This window comes from Plecotus auritus, assembly GCF_963455305.1.
Source record: "Plecotus auritus genome assembly, chromosome: 3".
Taxonomy (NCBI): Eukaryota; Metazoa; Chordata; class Mammalia; order Chiroptera; family Vespertilionidae; genus Plecotus; species Plecotus auritus.
The window spans coordinates 60,059,138-60,078,642 of NC_137772.1; the positions used below are offsets into that span (position 1 = coordinate 60,059,138).

General features: G+C 36.7%; 1 protein-coding gene across 14 annotated transcripts in view; it reads left to right on the forward strand.

The window, feature by feature from the left end:
* The window catches only part of RBM26 (RNA binding motif protein 26), a 93,063-nt gene that overhangs the window by 57,157 nt on the left and 16,401 nt on the right, over nucleotides 1–19,505 (forward strand). For 7 of the 14 annotated variants that reach the window (XM_080659466.1, XM_080659453.1, XM_080659461.1 and 4 more), the window contains exons 13-20: nucleotides 422–553; nucleotides 1,783–1,854; nucleotides 8,952–9,077; nucleotides 9,419–9,493; nucleotides 10,989–11,156; nucleotides 13,147–13,251; nucleotides 17,029–17,247; nucleotides 18,944–19,030. In XM_080659466.1, the coding sequence (XP_080515592.1) occupies nucleotides 422–553; nucleotides 1,783–1,854; nucleotides 8,952–9,077; nucleotides 9,419–9,493; nucleotides 10,989–11,156; nucleotides 13,147–13,251; nucleotides 17,029–17,247; nucleotides 18,944–19,030 (984 nt within the window). The remainder of the gene's footprint in view (nucleotides 1–421; nucleotides 554–1,782; nucleotides 1,855–8,951; nucleotides 9,078–9,418; nucleotides 9,494–10,988; nucleotides 11,157–13,146; nucleotides 13,252–17,028; nucleotides 17,248–18,943; nucleotides 19,031–19,505) is intronic. The other 7 variants (XM_080659460.1, XM_080659463.1, XM_080659465.1 and 4 more) reach the window with 3 other exon arrangements.

Consider the following 19,505-nt stretch of genomic DNA (forward strand, 5'->3'; position numbering starts at 1 on the left):
TTCCACAAAGTCACACTATGGGTTCATTTTGGAAATCCTCTCCCTTCTTCCTCTCTTCTTTCCCTCCCTCCCTCCCTTTCTCCTTTCCTCTATCTCACTTTCAATCAGTGAATCAGTCAATATGTAATGTTAGATTAATTGCTCATAGAGGTGTCTTACAGCAGTTTATTTCTTTAACTTTCTATCTACTGTTCATTAAAATAAAAGAAAGAAGGTAGTGAAGTGTAGGTTTTAATTTTTTCTCTACTTTATAAATAAGTTTTTATGTGCAAAGGAAAGGGTAAAGAAATTTGGAAGATGGCTAGGTTTTGATTACAAGCTGCACTCTTAAGACTTTCTCTGCATGGGCAATTTGGTAACAAAATAACAAAGGTTATTTTCGATGCTTATGAACATTTAACATTTTTTTTCTTTTTCTGAGGTAATGCAGCCTTTAGTCCAGCAGCCCATTTTGCCTGTTGTGAAGCAGTCCGTCAAAGAGCGGTTGGGTCCAGTACCTACAAGTACTATTGAACCAACAGAAGCCCAGAGTGCCAGTTCAGACCTTCCTCAGGTAAATGAAAAGTCGTCTTATTGTGTCTGCTGCATAGTAGGTTCTGAGTAAATTAGTTTCCCTTGGTGATTTGAATTATAGTTAATTGTATGTATTTTATACAGAAATGGGATAGTTTATACATATTTTTGTTACTATTATCATAACATTTTCACATTCTACTTTTTCTATACTATTTGAATATTAAATTCTTCTCTCTAGTTAATACTTATTTATAAGAAAGAACTCTCACTTCGTGGAGGAGGTATTTTCCAGCAAATCTGCCTGAAAAGTGAAGTTCAGTATACTAAATCTTATTTTTCCCATCATCTTTGACTTAACTAGAATTCTATGTTAGAAATAATTATGCAGTAGCCTGAACTGAAAGCTATTGGGACAGGAAGGCTTAAACCATCAGGTTGTAACATGCTTAATATACTGATTCAAGTTACTTATGACTCTCTCAGAACTTTGCATCACTTATTCCTGACTCTTGGATTTTCTTTTCCATATGTCATTCCCTTCCCACTCCCTTCCATACTTGAGTGGCAATTTCTTATTTCTATACCTTCAGTCTCTAAAACTTAGCTTTTCTTTGTCTCCGGATGTTTCAGCATTTGCATAAAATAAAGTTAGGATATACTATCCTACTTAGCTAATGGATGATGACACCTTATTCCAGTAGTCTTCCTGAAAAGTAATATATTGAGATACTATCAAAAAAGTAATAGATTGAGATTCTGTTTAAATAAACATGCAGAATGTAAATTGGTAAATTATTAGTTACTTAAAATCCCCCACCCTATCCTATTATTCCAAATCATCAGCAAATGCATTGTATTTAGCTATAAAATAAAACTTACTTTAGGAAAGAATGACTTTTATTTATAAGCTCAAGAAGCAGGCACATCTTTATGTACTCAAACCTAATATTTACAATGTTCAGACTTTCTATTGGTTGACATAGGATTTTAAGAATTTATGGTTCTGTATCAATGGAGGGGACTTTAGCAACCACCTGGCTTAGACATCTTATTTTACATCATAGTTTTTCATGATTAATATTACATACTGTTTGTTTTTCCATACACATTTTCTTTCTGTCTCTCTTTGAAAAAAGATCCAGGTTTTGTGATTAACATCAGTATACTTACAAAGTCAGTATATGCTAGTAGAATCAGAATGTTCGTAATCCCATCAGACATATATGTTTAGGGAAACACTGAATATGTCCGTTTTAATTTTTTTAGAATATAACTAAATTATCTGTGAAGGACAGGTTGGGTTTTGTATCAAAGCCATCTGTTTCAGCAACTGAAAAGGTAAGAAGAAGCATGATGTGTTTGTCTTGGCTTCATAAATGTTTTCAGATGGCATCTTAATTTTTTAATTTTTTCATAGTTTCAAACTTTTGCTTCTTAATAGTAATCTGTATCTCTTATTCCTACCATTTTGCTTTCCATTTGCTGAAAAGAAAAATATTTGCTTACCCTTTTTTACTTTTTGCATCAGCATTTTAATACTTGCTGCTCGCTATAGTTTCCATGTGCTTCATTCTTTCTTTTTCTTTGTATTTACTATATTTTCTTTAGAGATATTTTTTACATTTTATTTTGAAAACTCTGGCAATCTAAAAAGAAAGGGCCAAGAACTAGGAATTGTACTTGAGTGTGAGCTTTGACTCTCTATTTACTAACTGCATGATATTGGGCAGTGCTGTTAATCTTTATGAACCTTTTTCTTCATCATAAAATGGTGATGGTAATACTTACATTGCTCATAAAGTTTTGTGAGGGATTAAATAAATTTTACTTTAAAAGTATTTTATAAACTGGAAAAGATGATGTAAATGTAGTATTTTTATTTATAATTAGTAGCTATTGTATATAGCCTGACAATACATCTAGCCATTTTTTTTTTAAATAAAAGAGACAAATGCTGATTAAATTAAGATCATTTATGGACTAATCTTCTAGTTTTCTGTAGTTGTGGCTTTTTGTCCCCTTTCTGGTTAGGTATGAGTGAATGTCCTGATCTTTAGTCTTTTTTTTTTTTTTTGAGGTATATGGAAACATAGTATATTAGAATTAGATAATGTTTCCCATTTCTATACCTTCACCTTAAAGGAAGATAAGGCCCAAATAGTGTTTTGGCTGACCTATACACTTGAGTTACTTGTATCTGGATCTCCTATTTTAGTCCATTATGAAGATTAAATGAGTAATTGACTTCATGAACACCCCATGAGATAGCTGACCTGCTTTCTTTACTGCTTCTTCAGTATATTGTTTTCCTTATTTCCTGTGTAAAACTTTGGCAGTTCTAGATATTTGAATATGAATTTCATTCGCTAAATCAGATTTCCCTTTTGGACACCTCAGCATTACTTCAGGCATAACATGCCTAACATGATTCATTATTTCCCACAGAAATTAATTTCTCCTAGCCTTACCTCTGAAAGTGATACCACCAATTTCCAGTTTGTATAGTCTAAAAGCCTTTAGAGTCAGTCAGTGCTTGTGTTTGCAGTCCACATCTCTTTTTCTACCACCTTCAGGCCCCTGGCCTATGGATGCAGTTCAGAGCTGCCATACCTTTATCTAGTGTACTCTGCCACCATCCTACTTTTAGACTTATTTTAATGTTAGTTGCTTAAAGTAACCTTCATTTCCTCAGCTAAATGACTTAGCTTGGTTCACAGGTTATCATACCTCAATACTGGTTTTGTTACTACGTCTGCATTAGACCTTTCTTTTCTAAGGAATCTTTTTCTGCTATTTCCTGCCTCTTTTTAATTTTTTGGTGGTGATTTTTCTGGAGTGCATTTCCCTCTGCCTAACTGAATTCTAGTCATTCTTTTAAAGATTGAAAAAAATCACTAACCTCTTCTATGAAACCTCCACATTTTTTCATATGATACCCCCCTTTTCTCTAAATTTGTGTCCCTTAGTCTATGCTACTAAATTTAGCAGTATGTAAATATTTACTTTGATTAGATTTATTTTTCTTGATAAGTAGCTGAGGAATAAATGAACAATGTAAGTCTTTTATGCTTAGCAGTTCTGGGGGAGGTATACAAAACTGATGATGTTAGGATCTGTTTATGTCGACATTTGGACTTGTACAAATTTGAAGTGTACTAATTAAAGCTTTTACAAAACTTTTCTAGTATTTTTTTTGCTACTGTTTTCATTTCTTTAGTGTGTTTTATATAGCTTTAGGATAAAAGGGGGATATTCTTGGAAATGATAGTATAATTTATTAATATAGTTACCACTAATTTAATTTATGAAAAATCACTAATGGCAGTGGGCTATTTATGGAGGAAATTACTTGTAAAGAATATTTTCTGGAAAGCATTTATTTCCAAAATATAACTTTCAGTCAACTTCAGTGAACCTGTTTAAAGAATAGCATTTTAGTTTTGTTCTCTCTCCCTAGTTCATAATGATTTTTGCTGCAGAATCCTTAGTGATTCAGACAAGTCTTAGGAAAAATAGCAGATTGTTTATCATCAAATATTACTAAAAAAATTTTTTTTATTGTGGGCAGGGAAAATCTCAATACTACTATCCATCTACTATCTTCTGTCATTTTTAAAGCAAATAAATACATAAATGTAAAATTTTATCTCTTTCTTGTAAATAACATTGAGTAAACCCTTTAGTGATTCTTCTTCTAAGTTTTCATTTTTGTGAGAGGACTAATAGAGAGGAAACTTAAAACCTGATTGATACAGCTAAATATTAAGATACTGCAATAGCTATTAAATAGGTATTATTTGAGTAGAGTGATCTGTTAGATGATGTTTGAGTGTTTCTGCTCACCTTAGGGAGATTTATGAAGAATAAAGGCATCTGCATATGCCATCCTGGTTAGTTTTTAAAAAGATTTAGGCTGTTCATATTATCTCCTTAAAACTCTTGTGAATTCTTTATATATATATATATATATATATATAATCGAGTGGCCAGATTATTATGATCTCTGAATGCATAGTAATCTGGCTACTCTCTCTCTCTCTCTCTCTATATATATATATTAGATGCCTGATGAATGAATTTGTGCATGGGTGGGGTCCAGCCAGCCTGGCCATGGGGTGGGGACATGGGCGGTTGGCCGACCTGCCTGCTGGTTGAACTCCTGGTCGAGGGGACAATTTGCATATTAGTGTTTTATTATATAGGACAGAGTCGGCAAACTGCGGCTTGCTTTGCCGCTCTGTTGACTAATGAGTTTGCCAACCACTGGGATAGGGGCTTAATCACAAGGAACAACAACAGCCTATAATTATTGGAATCGAGAGTCTAGGTCAGTGGTCAGCAAACTCATTAGTCAACAGAGCTGCAAACTGCGGCTCGTGAGCTGCATGTGGCTCGCGAGCCACAGTGTGCCTACCACTGATATAGGATATACACTGAGTGGCCAGATTATTATGATCTCTGAACGCATATATGCTATATAAAAAAGAGATACATGTAAATTGACTGTACCTCTGCTACACTCACCAGCCAATCACCAGTGAGTATGCAAGTTAACCCGACAAAGATGGTGGGTTGATTTGCATACACAGGTGCTGAGTGGCCTGGGTCCTGGGAACATCCTTGGGACCCAGGCTGCTCCTAGCCTGTAGGCCTGCGCGTAGGCCCTGAGTGGCTGGGGTCCCAGAACACCGCTGGCCAGTCCAGGACTATGGGCGCAGGTGCCAAGCGGATGTTCCCGCCCCGTGGCCATGTGCGCCGGTGCCAAGCGGCGGCTCAGGTCCACGCCCCCCAGCCTGGCGCCCACAACGCAGGGCTGCTGGACACGCTCCTAGCCCAGTGGACACAACACTGGGGGTCCTCTGCGCATGAGCTGCAGAGGAAACACCTTTTATTTTTTTTTAATATATTGATTTTTTTTACAGAGAAGAGGGGAGAGGGACAGATAGTCGGAAACATTGATGAGAGAGAAACATTGATCAGCTGCCTTTTGCACATTCCCCACTGGGATGTGCCCCCAACCAAGGTACATGCCCTTAACAGTAATCATACCTGGGACCCTTCAGTCTGTAGGCCGATGCTCTATCCACTGAGCCAAACCAGTTCGAGAGGAAACACCTTTTCTGACCGCTCATTGGCTAAGCTCCCTGTATGCCACCACTTGCAGTGTTCTTGGTAACTTGGGTAATAAGAATCCAAGAAGGTGATCTAGGGTTTTTCCACCACGCTCCTGGAGGAAAAAATGAAGGTCTGTTGCTGGAGGGCTAAGAAATGTCATATCCTGCGCTAGCCGGTTTGGATCAGTTGATAGAGCCTTGGCCTGCCAACTGCAGGGTCCAGGTTTGATTCTGATCAAGGGCATGTACCTAGGTTACAGGCTCCTCCCTGGCCAGGGCCTAGGTCAGGGCTCATGCAGGTGGCAACCAATCAAAGTGTCTCTCTCACATTGATGTTTCTCTCTGTCTCTTCCACACTCTAAAAATCAATGGAAACATATCCTCAGGTGAGGATTAAAAAAAAAAAGAAAGAAAGAAATGTCATATCCTATGAAAGACACATCTTGAAAATGCCTAAAGAAAGTTGTCATTTTTTCATGGTGAAGGGACTGGAGTCCGTGTTGATGAAAACACCTTGGCGGCTGCGGTGGCTGGCAGTGGCTGCAGCAGTGGGGTAATGGGACTGGTGCCTTCCCCTGATCAGCCTGGTCACCTCCTACAGAGGGAGGCCAGACTGCAGCTTAGGCCCGCTCCCCTAAGCCGTCAGTAGGACATCCCCTGAGGGCTCCCAGTCTGCGAGAGGGGTCAGGATGGCCTGAGGGGACCCCCCCCCCCACTGCACAAATGTCGTGACCAGGCCCCTAGTATGTATGTATGTGTATATATACAGAAACACACACACACACACACATAAAAGGGTAATATGCTAATTAGACCGGGAGACCTTCCGGACGTCCTTTTGGACAAAGCCATGGTGGCGTGGCCAAGGCAGAGGCGTTAGAGGGGTACCCAGGCCAGGAGGGGAGGGCAGTTGGAGGTGATCAGGCCGGAGGGGGGGAGTGCAGTTGGGGGCAATCAGGCTGGCATGGGGGGGCCAGTTGGGGGTGAGCAGGCCAGCAGACGGGGGGTGGTTGGGGGCGAGCAGGCTGGCATGGGTGGCAGTTGGGGGCGAGCAGGCTGGGGGGGGGGGCAGTTGGGGGCAAGCAGGCTGGCAGGGAGGGCAGTTGGGGGCGATCAGGTCGGCAGGTGGGGGCAGTTAGGGGCGATCAGGCCAGCGGGGGGGGGCAGTTGGGGGCAAGAAGGCTGGCAAGTGGGGGGCAGTTGGGGGCGATCAGGCAGGCAGGTAGGTGAGCAGTTAGGAGCCAGCGGTCCTGGATTGTGAGAGGGATGTCCCAGATTGGAAAGGGTGCAGGCCGAGCTGAGGGACCACCCCCCCACCCCGTGCATGAATTTCGTGCACCAGGCCACTAGTGTGTGTGTGTGTGTGTGTGTGTGTGTGTGTGTGTGTGTGTATGTATAGTTAAGTTATTTTATTTAGAAGTTAGCATTCTTGAATAATAGGCATAGTGATGAGTCATCTAAACTTTGTGATGTCCCCTAATCTGGTTCATGATAAAAGATTATAATGCAGTGTCCAGATTGCTACTTCTCTGGTATCCAGATATTTACATTTTAGTAGCTAGAAAGTAGGGTTTTTTTACTCATTTATACTCTCCTATTTATATACACTGAGTGGCCAGATTATTATGATCTCTGAACGCATAATAACCTGGCCACTCAGAGAGAGAGAGAGAGAGAGAGAGAGAGAGAGAGAGTGTGTGTGTGTGTGTGTGTGTGTGTGTGTGTGTGTGTGTGTATTAGAGGCCCGGTGCATGAATTCGTGCATGGGTGGGGTCCGGCCAGCCTGGCCAGGAGGAGGGGACATGGGCGGTTGACTGGCCTGCCTACTGGTCGAACTCCTAGTCAAGGGGACAATTTGCATAATTGCCTTTTATTATATAGGATATACACTGAGTGGCCAGATTATTATGCGTTCAGAGATCATAATAATCTGGCCACTCAGTGTAGTTTTTAAATGTCTTTTTAGATCATGAACTCCTTTAAGACTTGGGAAGCTATGTTTTTTCCTCTGGAAAGTTATATTCTTCATATATATGGTTTAATGTTTTGTTTTTATATAGCAGTCACAGATCTCTCTGAAGGGATTCCTAGACTCCTTTCCAAGACCCAGTAATGAACCACTCCAAGGAACTTGCAACATTTTGCTTTTGAGGGATAAAAACGTAGCCCATACACTTTTCTTAACTTGACTTTTGTGTAGAAAAGGTTGTCCACTTGGATTTATCATCATTTCAGTTTAATTTAGTGCAAAGTGTTTATTGAATATTTAGAATGTGTGCTGGAACTGTTCTTGGCACTGAAGATATAGCAGTGAAGCAAGCCAAAAAATCTCTACTCTCCTGGGTTGGTTAAGGACATTAGATATCATCAAGATGAACGTCCTCTATCATCAAGATGAACGTCCTCATTTTATAGAAAAACAAATTGAAGCCTGAAAAGTACTTGAACTTACCCAGGGTCTTATAATTAACTAGAGGCCCAGTGCACGAATTGGTGCATGGGTGGGGTGCAGCCAGCCTGCCCCATCAGGGGCGGTTGGCTGGCTGGCCCTACCCCCTGGGTGAATCCCCGGTTGAGGGGACAATTTGCATATTAGCCTTTTATTATATAGGATTATTAGCAAGGATTGGGTATTTGGAAGAGCAAAGAAGAGAAAGACATGCTTTTTGTTTCAAGGCCCTTACAGCATACACAGGGTGAGAAACAATATGTCATCAGATCATTTTACTAAATAATTTAATAGCTGTAGGATTAAATTTCATAGAAGGACCTGGGTAAAAAAAAAAAAAAATTATTAGGACTTTGTGGAGGTCTTGGCTGGTTGTGTTGAACTTGAGCTGGGTTTAAAAGTATATGGTCACTCAAAGCAGAAGGAGCAATGCCAGCAAAGGGATGGAGAAAGAAAGCAACAAAGTTAATTCCAAACTGTAAATTGCAAATGATCTTAAGGGACAAACAATTGCAAATTGTTTGAAGGACAACATCCATTTCTTTCCTGTGCCATGCTCTTATGTACATATTGTTTTAGTTAGTAGGAATACTAGCACAGATATTCAGCAACTAATATTTTCTCAGTGATATAGTATTGACAGTGTTTTTTCTTGAAGTTTTTATGTTTGTTTTTACTTTTTTCCTATAGATATATTAATTTTTTTACTTCATAGTTTATTCATTATTCATTCCCTTCTTTCAAATCAATACATTTAGTTCACTGTACTAAATTTTAACGGAAGTGCTTTAATGTTATTTTATAAGAAAACGGGACTCAAAATCATGAATGCCTGATACATTTTTTTTACAAAATTGAATTTTTATTGGTAGGTGTTATCTACATCTACTGGCCTAACAAAAACAGTGTATAATCCAGCTGCTTTGAAGGCTGCACAAAAAACCTTACTTGTTTCCCCCTCTGCAGTTGATAATAATGAAGCACAGAAAAAAAAACAGGTAAGTACAACTATTATTGTACAAAATTTGCATGTAGAAAAGCTCTTCATGTATCTGTTTTTTCAGTGCTCATAACAAAATGAAATTTAAAAGGAGTATGTTGGCTGCCACTGAACTTTTGTTTTCCATAGTGTAGCAGTAAATATTAATACTTTTCTTGGAATGAAAGGTTCTCCTGATCTTTTAAAACTTGCATACATATTTCAGTGTGACATAGGAAACGTTTGCATTTAATTATTGTTGCCAAGCTTCCGCAGTTACAACCATTTCTGTCCTCTTAAATCATTTTGTTTCTAATAAACCATCAATATTCTAATGATATTTTTGGTTCCTTCCTCTAGGAGGCACTGAAACTTCAGCAGGATGTAAGGAAAAGAAAACAAGAAATTTTAGAAAAGCACATTGAAACACAGAAGGTAAAATATTAACTAGATTTAGCAAAATATATTTGTTACAGCTTTGAGTGAAATTAATCTTACACTACATATATATTACTGAGAAACATAATTACTGTAATTGATATGGTAAAACTAAGATATCAGTGATAAAGTATATTATCAATTGATAGTACTAGTATATTGGACATGAAGAGTATACTTTGAATTGTGGACTGGGAATTGGAGTAGTTTGAATGGAACTGTGGTCATCAAATTTGAAATGAAAATAAGGAGTATTTATCCAAGTATATTGCTGCGTAATCCTTTATTCAAATGATAGTGAAATGGAACCTTTTTCTCAATATTGAGATGGACCTTTATTTAATTGCCACATCTGACTATTACTTACTTGAAATGTGTCTAGTCCAAGTTGAGATGTGCTGAGTGTAAAAAATATTTCACCAAAAAAAAAAAAATATTTCACCAGATTTCAAAGCTGTAGTATGAAGAAAAAAAGCAAAAAACTTGCAATAATTTTTGTTGAAATGTAGTATTTTGAATATTTTTTGTTAAATAGAATATATTATTAAATTAATGTTACTACATCTATTTTATCTTTTTAAAGTGACTGCTAGAAAATTAAAAATTACTTATATGGCTTACAGTATTTCTTTATGTCTCTAGTTTATAACATTAATTTAGTGTAAGTTCTTAAATCATATCTGGTAATAAAGGTTATGACATTTCCAAATATTGAAAATACAATAAGTAAACATTTTGGTCTGAAATGTATGTCTTTTATAATTGAAATTTGGATATGCTTGATAAAGAGAAATCATGGTGCTTTATACCAAAAACTGAAACCATCTTGCCTCAGAGAACCTATAATGTTGTGTGGTATCTTCTATCCAGTAATACCCTGTTTCTCTTCTTGTTCCCTGTCCATGATGGTGATATCATTCCTAGGCTAGCCAGGTAGTTTCCTCATAATAAAGAAAGTAATTACACTTTTCATTTTCCTAAACCTCATTATATGAAGGGAAAGCAGAATTTTTCCTGTGATTCATTCTGGGTTACAGATTCCATTTGGATCAGGAGTACTGAGAGGCAGTAATATTAACAAATGGATTAGAAAGTAAAATTGTTAATACTACTTCAAATTGACAGCTTTTCAGGGATTGAATTGAATTTCTTGTGTTCTAAGAGACAGACCCAAAGAGTAATACTCTAGTTCTTCACAAAGTAAACCAAGAGTAAGGCTTGAATTGAGATAGTTAGCACAGTGGTTGGCAAACTCATTAGTCAACAGAGCAGCAAACCGTGGCTCGCGAGCCGCATGTGGCTCACGAGCCGCAGTTTGCCGACCACTGAGTTAGCATCATCAATCTGGTATTTTAGTGGTTATAATCCTTGTTATGAAGACATAAACTAAAAGTAGTAGATACTTATTTTTATATTTAGTTTGCTATGTTTGTTTTGTTAATAATAGTAGGAATAAGTATCTTCTATTTTTCTCTTTTAAAAAATGTGGCAGATGTTAATTTCAAAACTGGAGAAAAACAAAGCAATGAAGTCTGAAGATAAAGCAGAAATAATGAAAACTTTAGAGGTTTTGACAAAAAATATTACCAAGTTGAAAGATGAGGTCAAAGCTACTTCTCCTGGATGCTGTCTTCCAAAAAGTATAAAAACCAAGACTCAGGTATTCTGTGTTGTTTTTTATATTCTTTTAGAAAACATTAAAACACATTGTTTAAAGGTTCATTTTCCTTTTAGGTTATATCCTTTGCTCAAAATCTGACCATTGTATGCTACGATTCTCCTCTTCCTCCATTAATTAATCCTATCTAATAAGAGGGAATATGCTAATTGACCATCACCCCATTACAAAGATGGCTGCACCTACAGCTGAGGCCAAGTTCCCTTAAGGAGCAATCAGCAGGGACCTGAGGCTACGCCAGGGGTGGGCAAACTTTTTGACTTGAGGACCACAATGGGTTCTTAAACTGGACCGGAGGGCCGGAACAAAAGCATGGATGGAGTGTTTGTGTGAACTAATATAAATTCAAAGTAAAGGAGCGGAGGGGAGAGCAAGAGAACCGGATAGAACAGCCGGATCCGGCCCGCGGGCCGTAGTTTGCCCAAGGCTGGGCTACGCCCTACCCTGCCCCCGTGGGGGCATGACAGGGGACCTCAAGGCACGCTCCCCGCCCCATCTGGGGGACCTCAGGCCACGGCCCCCGTCCTGGCACCGGTCCAGGGGACCTGAGGCTATGCCCCCTGCCCGGTGGGGCTTGACAAGGGTGGGACTGGCCAGGTCTGGATCTAGCCCTATGGGAAGGGGCAGCGGGGTCTGGGTATCATGCAATTTTGAGGCGCATGTGGGTGGGCAGGGACTTGACTCTGGGTCCCCCTTTTAATGTGCACGAATTTCGTGCACCGGGCCACTAGTAAGTAAATAAACACAAACAAGCAAACTCTACTAATCTTTTGAATTCTGTGGATTACAGTGGGAAAGTTAGTAATTAGGAAAATAGTTATGGATAATCCTGAAAAGGTAACTTGAAGACAAAAGGATAATAGGTACTTAAATGCTTGACTGAGGAGTTTGAGCTTTATTTTATAAGGTGTTTGTGTTATAAAACATTAACCAACAGAGAAGTAACATTCTGACCGCACTCTACAGAATGTATTTATTGAACCAGGAGAAAATTTATTAGATAACAAATAAGTGAGCAAGTTAATTTCAGTTGATAATAAGTGCTTAAGAAAAAAACAACAGTGTTATATACAATATTTATACTTGGTGTGTGTATACATGTATAAAATCATTAGTTCCTATTGAAATTTCTGATTCTAATCCAGCATAATAGGGTTCTTCCTTTCTTCATTTCTTTATTTTATCTCACTGTTCCCATAATGACAACTTGGTTTCCACTAACGTCAACACAGCACTCATATTTGCTCAGTCCTGTAATACATTCCAAATAGTCTCAGAATTGTTACAACAATACCACTTCCAACAACTAACTAAACATAAAATTTAGAATTTATTTACATTCTTTATAACCTCACAATATATTCCACTAAAAGTATAAAATCAGAACTGTGGCGTAGGATTACTTTTTCTTTTTGCGTGGTTATATTATTAATTTGATAAAGTTGGGTGTATTTCTGTATGTATTCAGTTTTGGATCCCCCTCATTTTTGCTGATTTAATTTTATTTTTTGAATATGTGAAACATTAACATGATTCAAAAGTTAAACTATGAAAAGGTATATATAGAAAGCCTTTCCCCTTTGATTCCTAACACTATTTCCTACTCTTCCCTCCTTGGTGTGTGTGTGTATATGGGGTCTTTCCTACATGAAAGCATACTATATATTGCTTGTTAATACTTGGGTATTTCGCTTTTCTTCCAGTTATTTCCTGAAAATTACTTAATATCACTCCATTAAAATCCCAGGGTTTTTATAGAAAGTGAATTATAGGGAAATCAGTGGAAATAGGAACAAGTTAGAAAGCTAGCAGTATTGTAGACTAGAGGTGATTGATGGCTTGAACTAAGTTGGTAGGACTGGTGATAGAAAAGAAATGTACAGATTAAATGGGAATGTGTACAGGTTCTTTGTAAAATGTTTTGTTTGCAGGATATTAATTTTCACCCAAAATATTAATTACTATTTTGTAGATGCAGAAAGAATTACTTGACACAGAGCTCGATTTGTATAAGAAGATGCAAGCTGGAGAAGAAGTCACTGAACTTAGGAGAAAGTATACAGAATTACAGCTGGAAGTATGTTTCATTATAGCTACACAGTGTGCTAAAGAGGAGCGGATGTAGTTATGGTGGTTAATTTGAAAACACAATTCCCTCATTCTAGTCAACAATTGTGGGCTTTCTCTGGCATACATATTAGGAGTTGATATAGGAAAGAGGGAAAAGGTTAACAAAATTTTCAGAGCTAGTAGAGAAATCTGTTACATAATAAGTGAGGGGTGAACATAATCAGTTCTACCTATGTACCTGAGTCCTTCCACTTCTATTGAATTTTATTACTTTTCTATTTTTGGTTTTCAGGCATTCTTTCATAGATATCCTATGCATAAATAGATTTATAATATTAAGTTCTATACAGATTAGACTTCTAGTGGTCGAACTATATCAAAGAACATGCTTATTTAAGTTTTGCCTATAGATGGTGCTGTGGATGTTTATAAAAGAGAAAGTAAACTACTTTCTTAATATTCATATGATTATATAAAGAAAATAAAGTGAAATTGATTTCTGTGTATGAGAATTTTTAACATTTAGCAAAATGATGTTTAAAAATCAGAATTACATTTTAAGTATGGAGACGTTAATGTCATTAATTGGTACTTGTCTATATTGTTTAATGTCACAATTTAATTTTATGTTTTTGATTATTACTTTTGCTCAATCTGAGAATAATACTTTTTCCCAAATTTGTTAGCAATTTGATCATCTTTTTCTGACACAGTACAAATCTGTGTTGAGTACTGGCATCCAGGTATTAAAGACTTAATATTTAGCAGCCACTGTGTTTGTCTTAAGGTGCTGTCTTATCTAACAGTCATAGGAAGCCATAAGATGGTGTCCTAAACTTGCACACTTTTCATTCTCTGGAAACTTGATATGGTTACCTGTGTGTCCTGCCCAAAGTAACAGGTTTTGGAGAAGATAGATTTCTTTATGTTAATATAGAAATTGTGTTTTCTCCATTCTAGAGATTTGATGCCTGCGTTGGTGGGATTTTAAAAACCAAATTATCATTTCAAAAGTTTTGGCTCATAATTTTAGTAAATAAACAGTAGTATTATCAGTATTTTCTAGATATGTTTTTATTGATTTCAGAGAGAGGAAGGGAGAGGGAGAGCTAGAAACATCAATGATGAGATATGTGCCTCTTGCACACCCCCTGCTGGGGATCGAGCCTGAAACCCAGGAATGTGCCCTCACTGGGCATTGAACCTCGACCTCATTGAACCTCTACCTCCTGGTTCATGGGTTGATGCTCAACCATTGAGCCACACCGGCCAGGCATATTTTCAGTATTTTTAAAAACTATTGTTGAAAGTATTACATATGTCCCCTTTCCTCCCCCATTGACCCCTTCTAGGCCACCCCCCGCTGCCCAGGCCTTCAGCACTATTGTTTGTGTCCATGGGTTATGCATATATGCATACAAATTCTTTGGTTAATCTCTTCCTACCCACCCCCACCTTTCCTCTGAGATTAGACAGTCTGTTCAATGCTTCTATGTCTCTGTATGTATTTTTTTTATCAGTTTATTTTCTTCATTGGATTTCAAATATGAGTGAGATCATGTGATACTTGTATCAGTATTTTTATTAGTCTATGTTTTAGTTCGTATGCTGACATAGCTAAATACTGAATAATGTTTTCTGTGTTTTTTGTTTTGTTTCTTATAACGGCTAAACTTTAGTTTGCAGTTAGTATATGCAGTAATGCAGTGTTTCTGAGAGTGTGGTCATTCGCTGCACCAATTCCATTTTTGTTAACAGATATTAATGAAAAAAGCTCCAAGGCCAAATAAATTTGGAAAAGTTTATATTAAACATGATTTTTAGCTATTGGGTTTTTTTAGAGGATATTTTAATTTGTAAATCTCCAAAAATATATTAAATATTCAGTATTGGTTAAATTTATTTGTCCAAGGGACTCACTTTTTCAGGGAGCACTTTGTTCTTCAGAATATACTTTTGTATATGCTGTTCTATTATTAACATTAATCCTTGATCTTTGAAAATTATTTGGATTTTGGATTATTTTAGCTAATGTTAAGATTTACTGTCTTAAGGTGAAAAACTGAAATATTTATACTTGCAGAGATTTGGCAATGGTCCCTTCTTGACATTTTTATTTGAATGTTTTACATCCTCAGACTCAACAAGTTCAAAATTGTGCTTATTTTGCCCCTAAACTCCATCTGCATAATTACCCAAACCAAAAATCTGAGTGTCTTCATTGACTCCTTCCTTTCTTTCAGTATTCATATCCAATTAATTACCATGTTTTATATATTACATCCAAATATATCTTAAATCTGTTTACTTCTTTATCTCCATTGCCACCCCTGTACACCAGCTGTCTTCAGTAGCTGGGATTACTGTAATAGACTACCGACTGGTATCCGAGCTTGTTCTCTTCTTCCTTCTCTGTTCTTAAGACTCTAGCCAGAATAACATTTTGCACCCTTATTTGATTACATCACTCTACTGCTCTGCTTTAAATATATATTTTTAAAGATAATTCTTGTGTTTTAAAAACAACATGTTTTCATTGATTTTTAGACAGAGGGGAGGGTGGAGAGAGAAAGAGAGAGCGAGAAAGAGAAACATTGATCGGCTGCCTTCTGCACGCTCCCTATCAGGGATCAAGCCCCCAACCTGGGCATGTGCCCCAACTAGGAATTGAACCAGTGACCTCTTGGTGCATAGGTGCATAGGATGATGCTCAACCAACTGAGCCACACCTGCCAGGACTCTGTTTTAAATATTTTAATTGATTTTCATGGCTCTTGGGATAAAATTCAAAATCCTTAATGTGGTCCTTTAAAGTTATTCATGATCTGGCTCTGCTTAGTTCCCTAGCCTCATCTCTCCATCTCATGGGGTCCAGCTGCACTAGATTTTATTTGTTCTTTGAAGTAAGATGTTCCTTTAAGCTGTGGTTCCTTTGTTCATGCTATAACCCCCACCCCTTACTCTTGTCTTGCTTGTTCTTTGTTCTTTCTTTGATTCATTGAATAAATATTAAGTATCTATAACCTGCCAGCTACTAATATACATGCAGGGGATAAAGTAGAGAATAAAACTCTTGAAACTTGAAACTTTCTGTTCTTTTTTTTTTTTTTAAGTTCATTAATACATAATATAAACTTAGTTGCTTAATATCCTTTTACCCCTCTATGATTTGAGTTTCATGAGGGTAAGGACTTGTACATAGGAAGTATTCATTAAATATTTGTGGAATGAAAAAATGGTGTGCTGTTCATATAGAGTGATATGGTGGAATATAAGTTACTATGCAACATTGGTTGTATAATGTTACTGTAAGTGGTTAAAGTGATGAATTTGAGATAACTACCTACTGAAGTCAACAGGGAAACAAATAGAAACACTGTATTTGAAAGTCACAAGTAGGAAAATACATTTATTGTATATGTAGGTATTTTATATCTGTGTATTAAACTGGCTTCTAAATTAACACTTGACACTATTACTTGGAAGTCAGAATTAATAGTCTTTTTGTGATGTCTTGGAGAGTAAGAACTTAGAAAAAAGCACATTCAATAATTTCAAAACATTGCTTAAATTAATGTTACTTTGTTTTCTAAATTTATTAGCTACATAAATTTGCTTTCACTTTAAAAACTAAAATCTCAACTTAAAATTATGAGAGCTTTTCTTAGGGCATTATTTGAATAAGATATCAAATTGTATAAAAGTTTGACTCACCTGACAAAGTATAACACTTGGCTTGTGTTAGTTATTGTGATCTTTAACTTGTGTGTCTAATTTCCTCTAGGCTGCCAAACGAGGGATTCTTTCATCTGGTCGGGGCAGAGGAATTCATTCAAGAGGTCGAGGTGCAGCTCATTGCAGAGGCAGGGGTCGGGGTCGAGGCCGAGGCCGAGGTCGAGGTCGAGGTGTACCTGGTCATGCTGTGGTGGATCACCGTCCCAGGGCATTGGAGATTTCTGCATTTACAGAGAGTGATAGAGAAGATCTTCTTCCTCATTTTGCGGTACTTTCTTACTGAACAACAAAACAAATATTGATAATCATTGTTGGGGATTAATAAATATATAAAGGGGAAATTATGAAAATGACATGAGTAATTTAAACCCATTAATTTGACCAAAGAGTTTGATTACTTTATAATTGTCTTATTAATTATTTAAAAAAATAAGCTGTAGGGTTTTTTTTGTTTATTTAATTATTCTTAGACTTAGTGAGCCTTGAAGTATTGTGATTTAAACTATTGCTTTAGAGAGGGAAGTCCTGTAGTTTACTTTTGATACTTTTAAGGAAAAATTTAACATGTTGCATGAGTCATCCAGATTTTTAAAATTAAGATGGAATTTTATTTGTTAATATTGTATTCTAGGTCTAGCCAACCTAGAAAGGAAACTGCTACTGGTCCCAGTGGATAAAAATTATAGCTTAAAACTTATAAGCACTTTTTTTGGGGGAAGTGTTATTCTGAGTGCCTTATATAACTCACTATATTTTGAATTATCTTGACAACTCTTAAGAGGTAGGTACCTTTATTGTACCTCATTTTAGAGATGAGGAAAATGAAGCATGAAGAAATTAAGTAACTTAATCAAATTTACACAGCTTTTAACTGACAGAGCTTGGATCTGACTGATTTTAAGGTTCATTCTCTTTACAGAATTTTTCTGTATGGCGTGTGTGCATTTAATGAAATTGTGTTTATAATTTTATTTTTGTGTAAAAAAGAAGGAAGATATTAGTAATGATATATAAAGGACTAGAATTTTTTTAAAATCCTTACTCAAGGATATTTTTTCCATTGATTTTTAGAGTAGAAGGGAGATAGAGTAAGGAGGGAAAGAGAAAGGGAGAGAGAGGGGGAGACAGAAACGTCAGTGTGTGAGAGGGAGACATATCAATCGATTGCCTCCTGCACATGCCCCAACTAGGGCTGGGGATTGAACCTGCAACCCAGGTATGTGCTCTTGACCATGAGTTAAACCTGCAACCTTCAGTGCATGGGCCAACACTTTAATCACTGAGCAACACCGGCCGGACCATGGACTAGAATCTTATATGATAAAAGTTGCTGTTTGTAGAAAAATCTTCCTTCACATGTAAAAAATAAAACACAACATATGAAACAAGCATAATTTCATATGTTTAGCTTTTAAATGCCTGAAAAGATAGTGTGTGTGGTCTACAGGAGTCGTAGTAAGAGTGAAAGCAGGATCAAAAGAGTTGGACTCTTATCCTGGTAATTAATTACTTTGGCGGTGGGGGGAATTACTTAAGTTTTCTTAGTCTTTTTCACCCCATCTTTAAATTGGGTGAAACTAAAAACAAACAAACACACACTAAGAATATTCTGAGGATTAAATATTCTGTTTTAGAAAGAATTTAGCATATTCTGGGATGAAAATAACTATGAAAGGAAAGACAATAAGGAAGCTCAATTTTGGTCATTGTTTCCTTTATTTAAAGAATAGTTCAATGACTATTTAGAAAGTGTAAAATTATAAATTGTATTTGGAAAATAGGACCACTCTCTATCTTACAATATTAAGTACTAAAATGAATTATTCACCATTTTTTCTGTCAATCACCATGAATTGTTATGTATTCTGGGTTATATTTTGATAGTTTAACATTTTACAAAACCACTAGGATTTTGGATATTTCAAAATATTTATTTGGAGGAAATACTTGTTTTTAATTTAAAGCAATATGGTGAAATTGAAGATTGTCAGATTGATGACTCTTCACTTCATGCAGTAATTACATTCAAGACAAGAGCAGAAGCTGAAGCAGTAAGTATTATAAATAATCTGATTTACTGAAGATTCAGATTTAAATATTTTATAAATCTCGCTTTTAAGTTTTAATATAAATGAATTTTTAAAACTTACTACATAACTACACTTTGATAATAGATAGAATATATCAGTAGAATTCAAGGCCACAAAAAATGTCATCTATATATATAAAAGGCTAATATGCAAAGTGTCTCCTCAGGAGTTCAACCAGGAGACTGGGAGTTCAATTACTTGCTATGACGTGTGCTGACCACCAGGAGGTGGCGCAGAACGAAGGAAGGCCCCAGATGGCAGCCAGAATGCCCTGATGGGCCCTGATCGCTGGCCAGGCCTAAAGACCCTACCTGTGCAGAAATTTCGTGCACCAGGCCTCTAATATGTAACATGTTTATAATTAGAATGTATAGTCACCAAGTTGAATGTCAAGTTATATTCTTTTGAGACATCAGTAATTGTGTTTCTTTTCTCT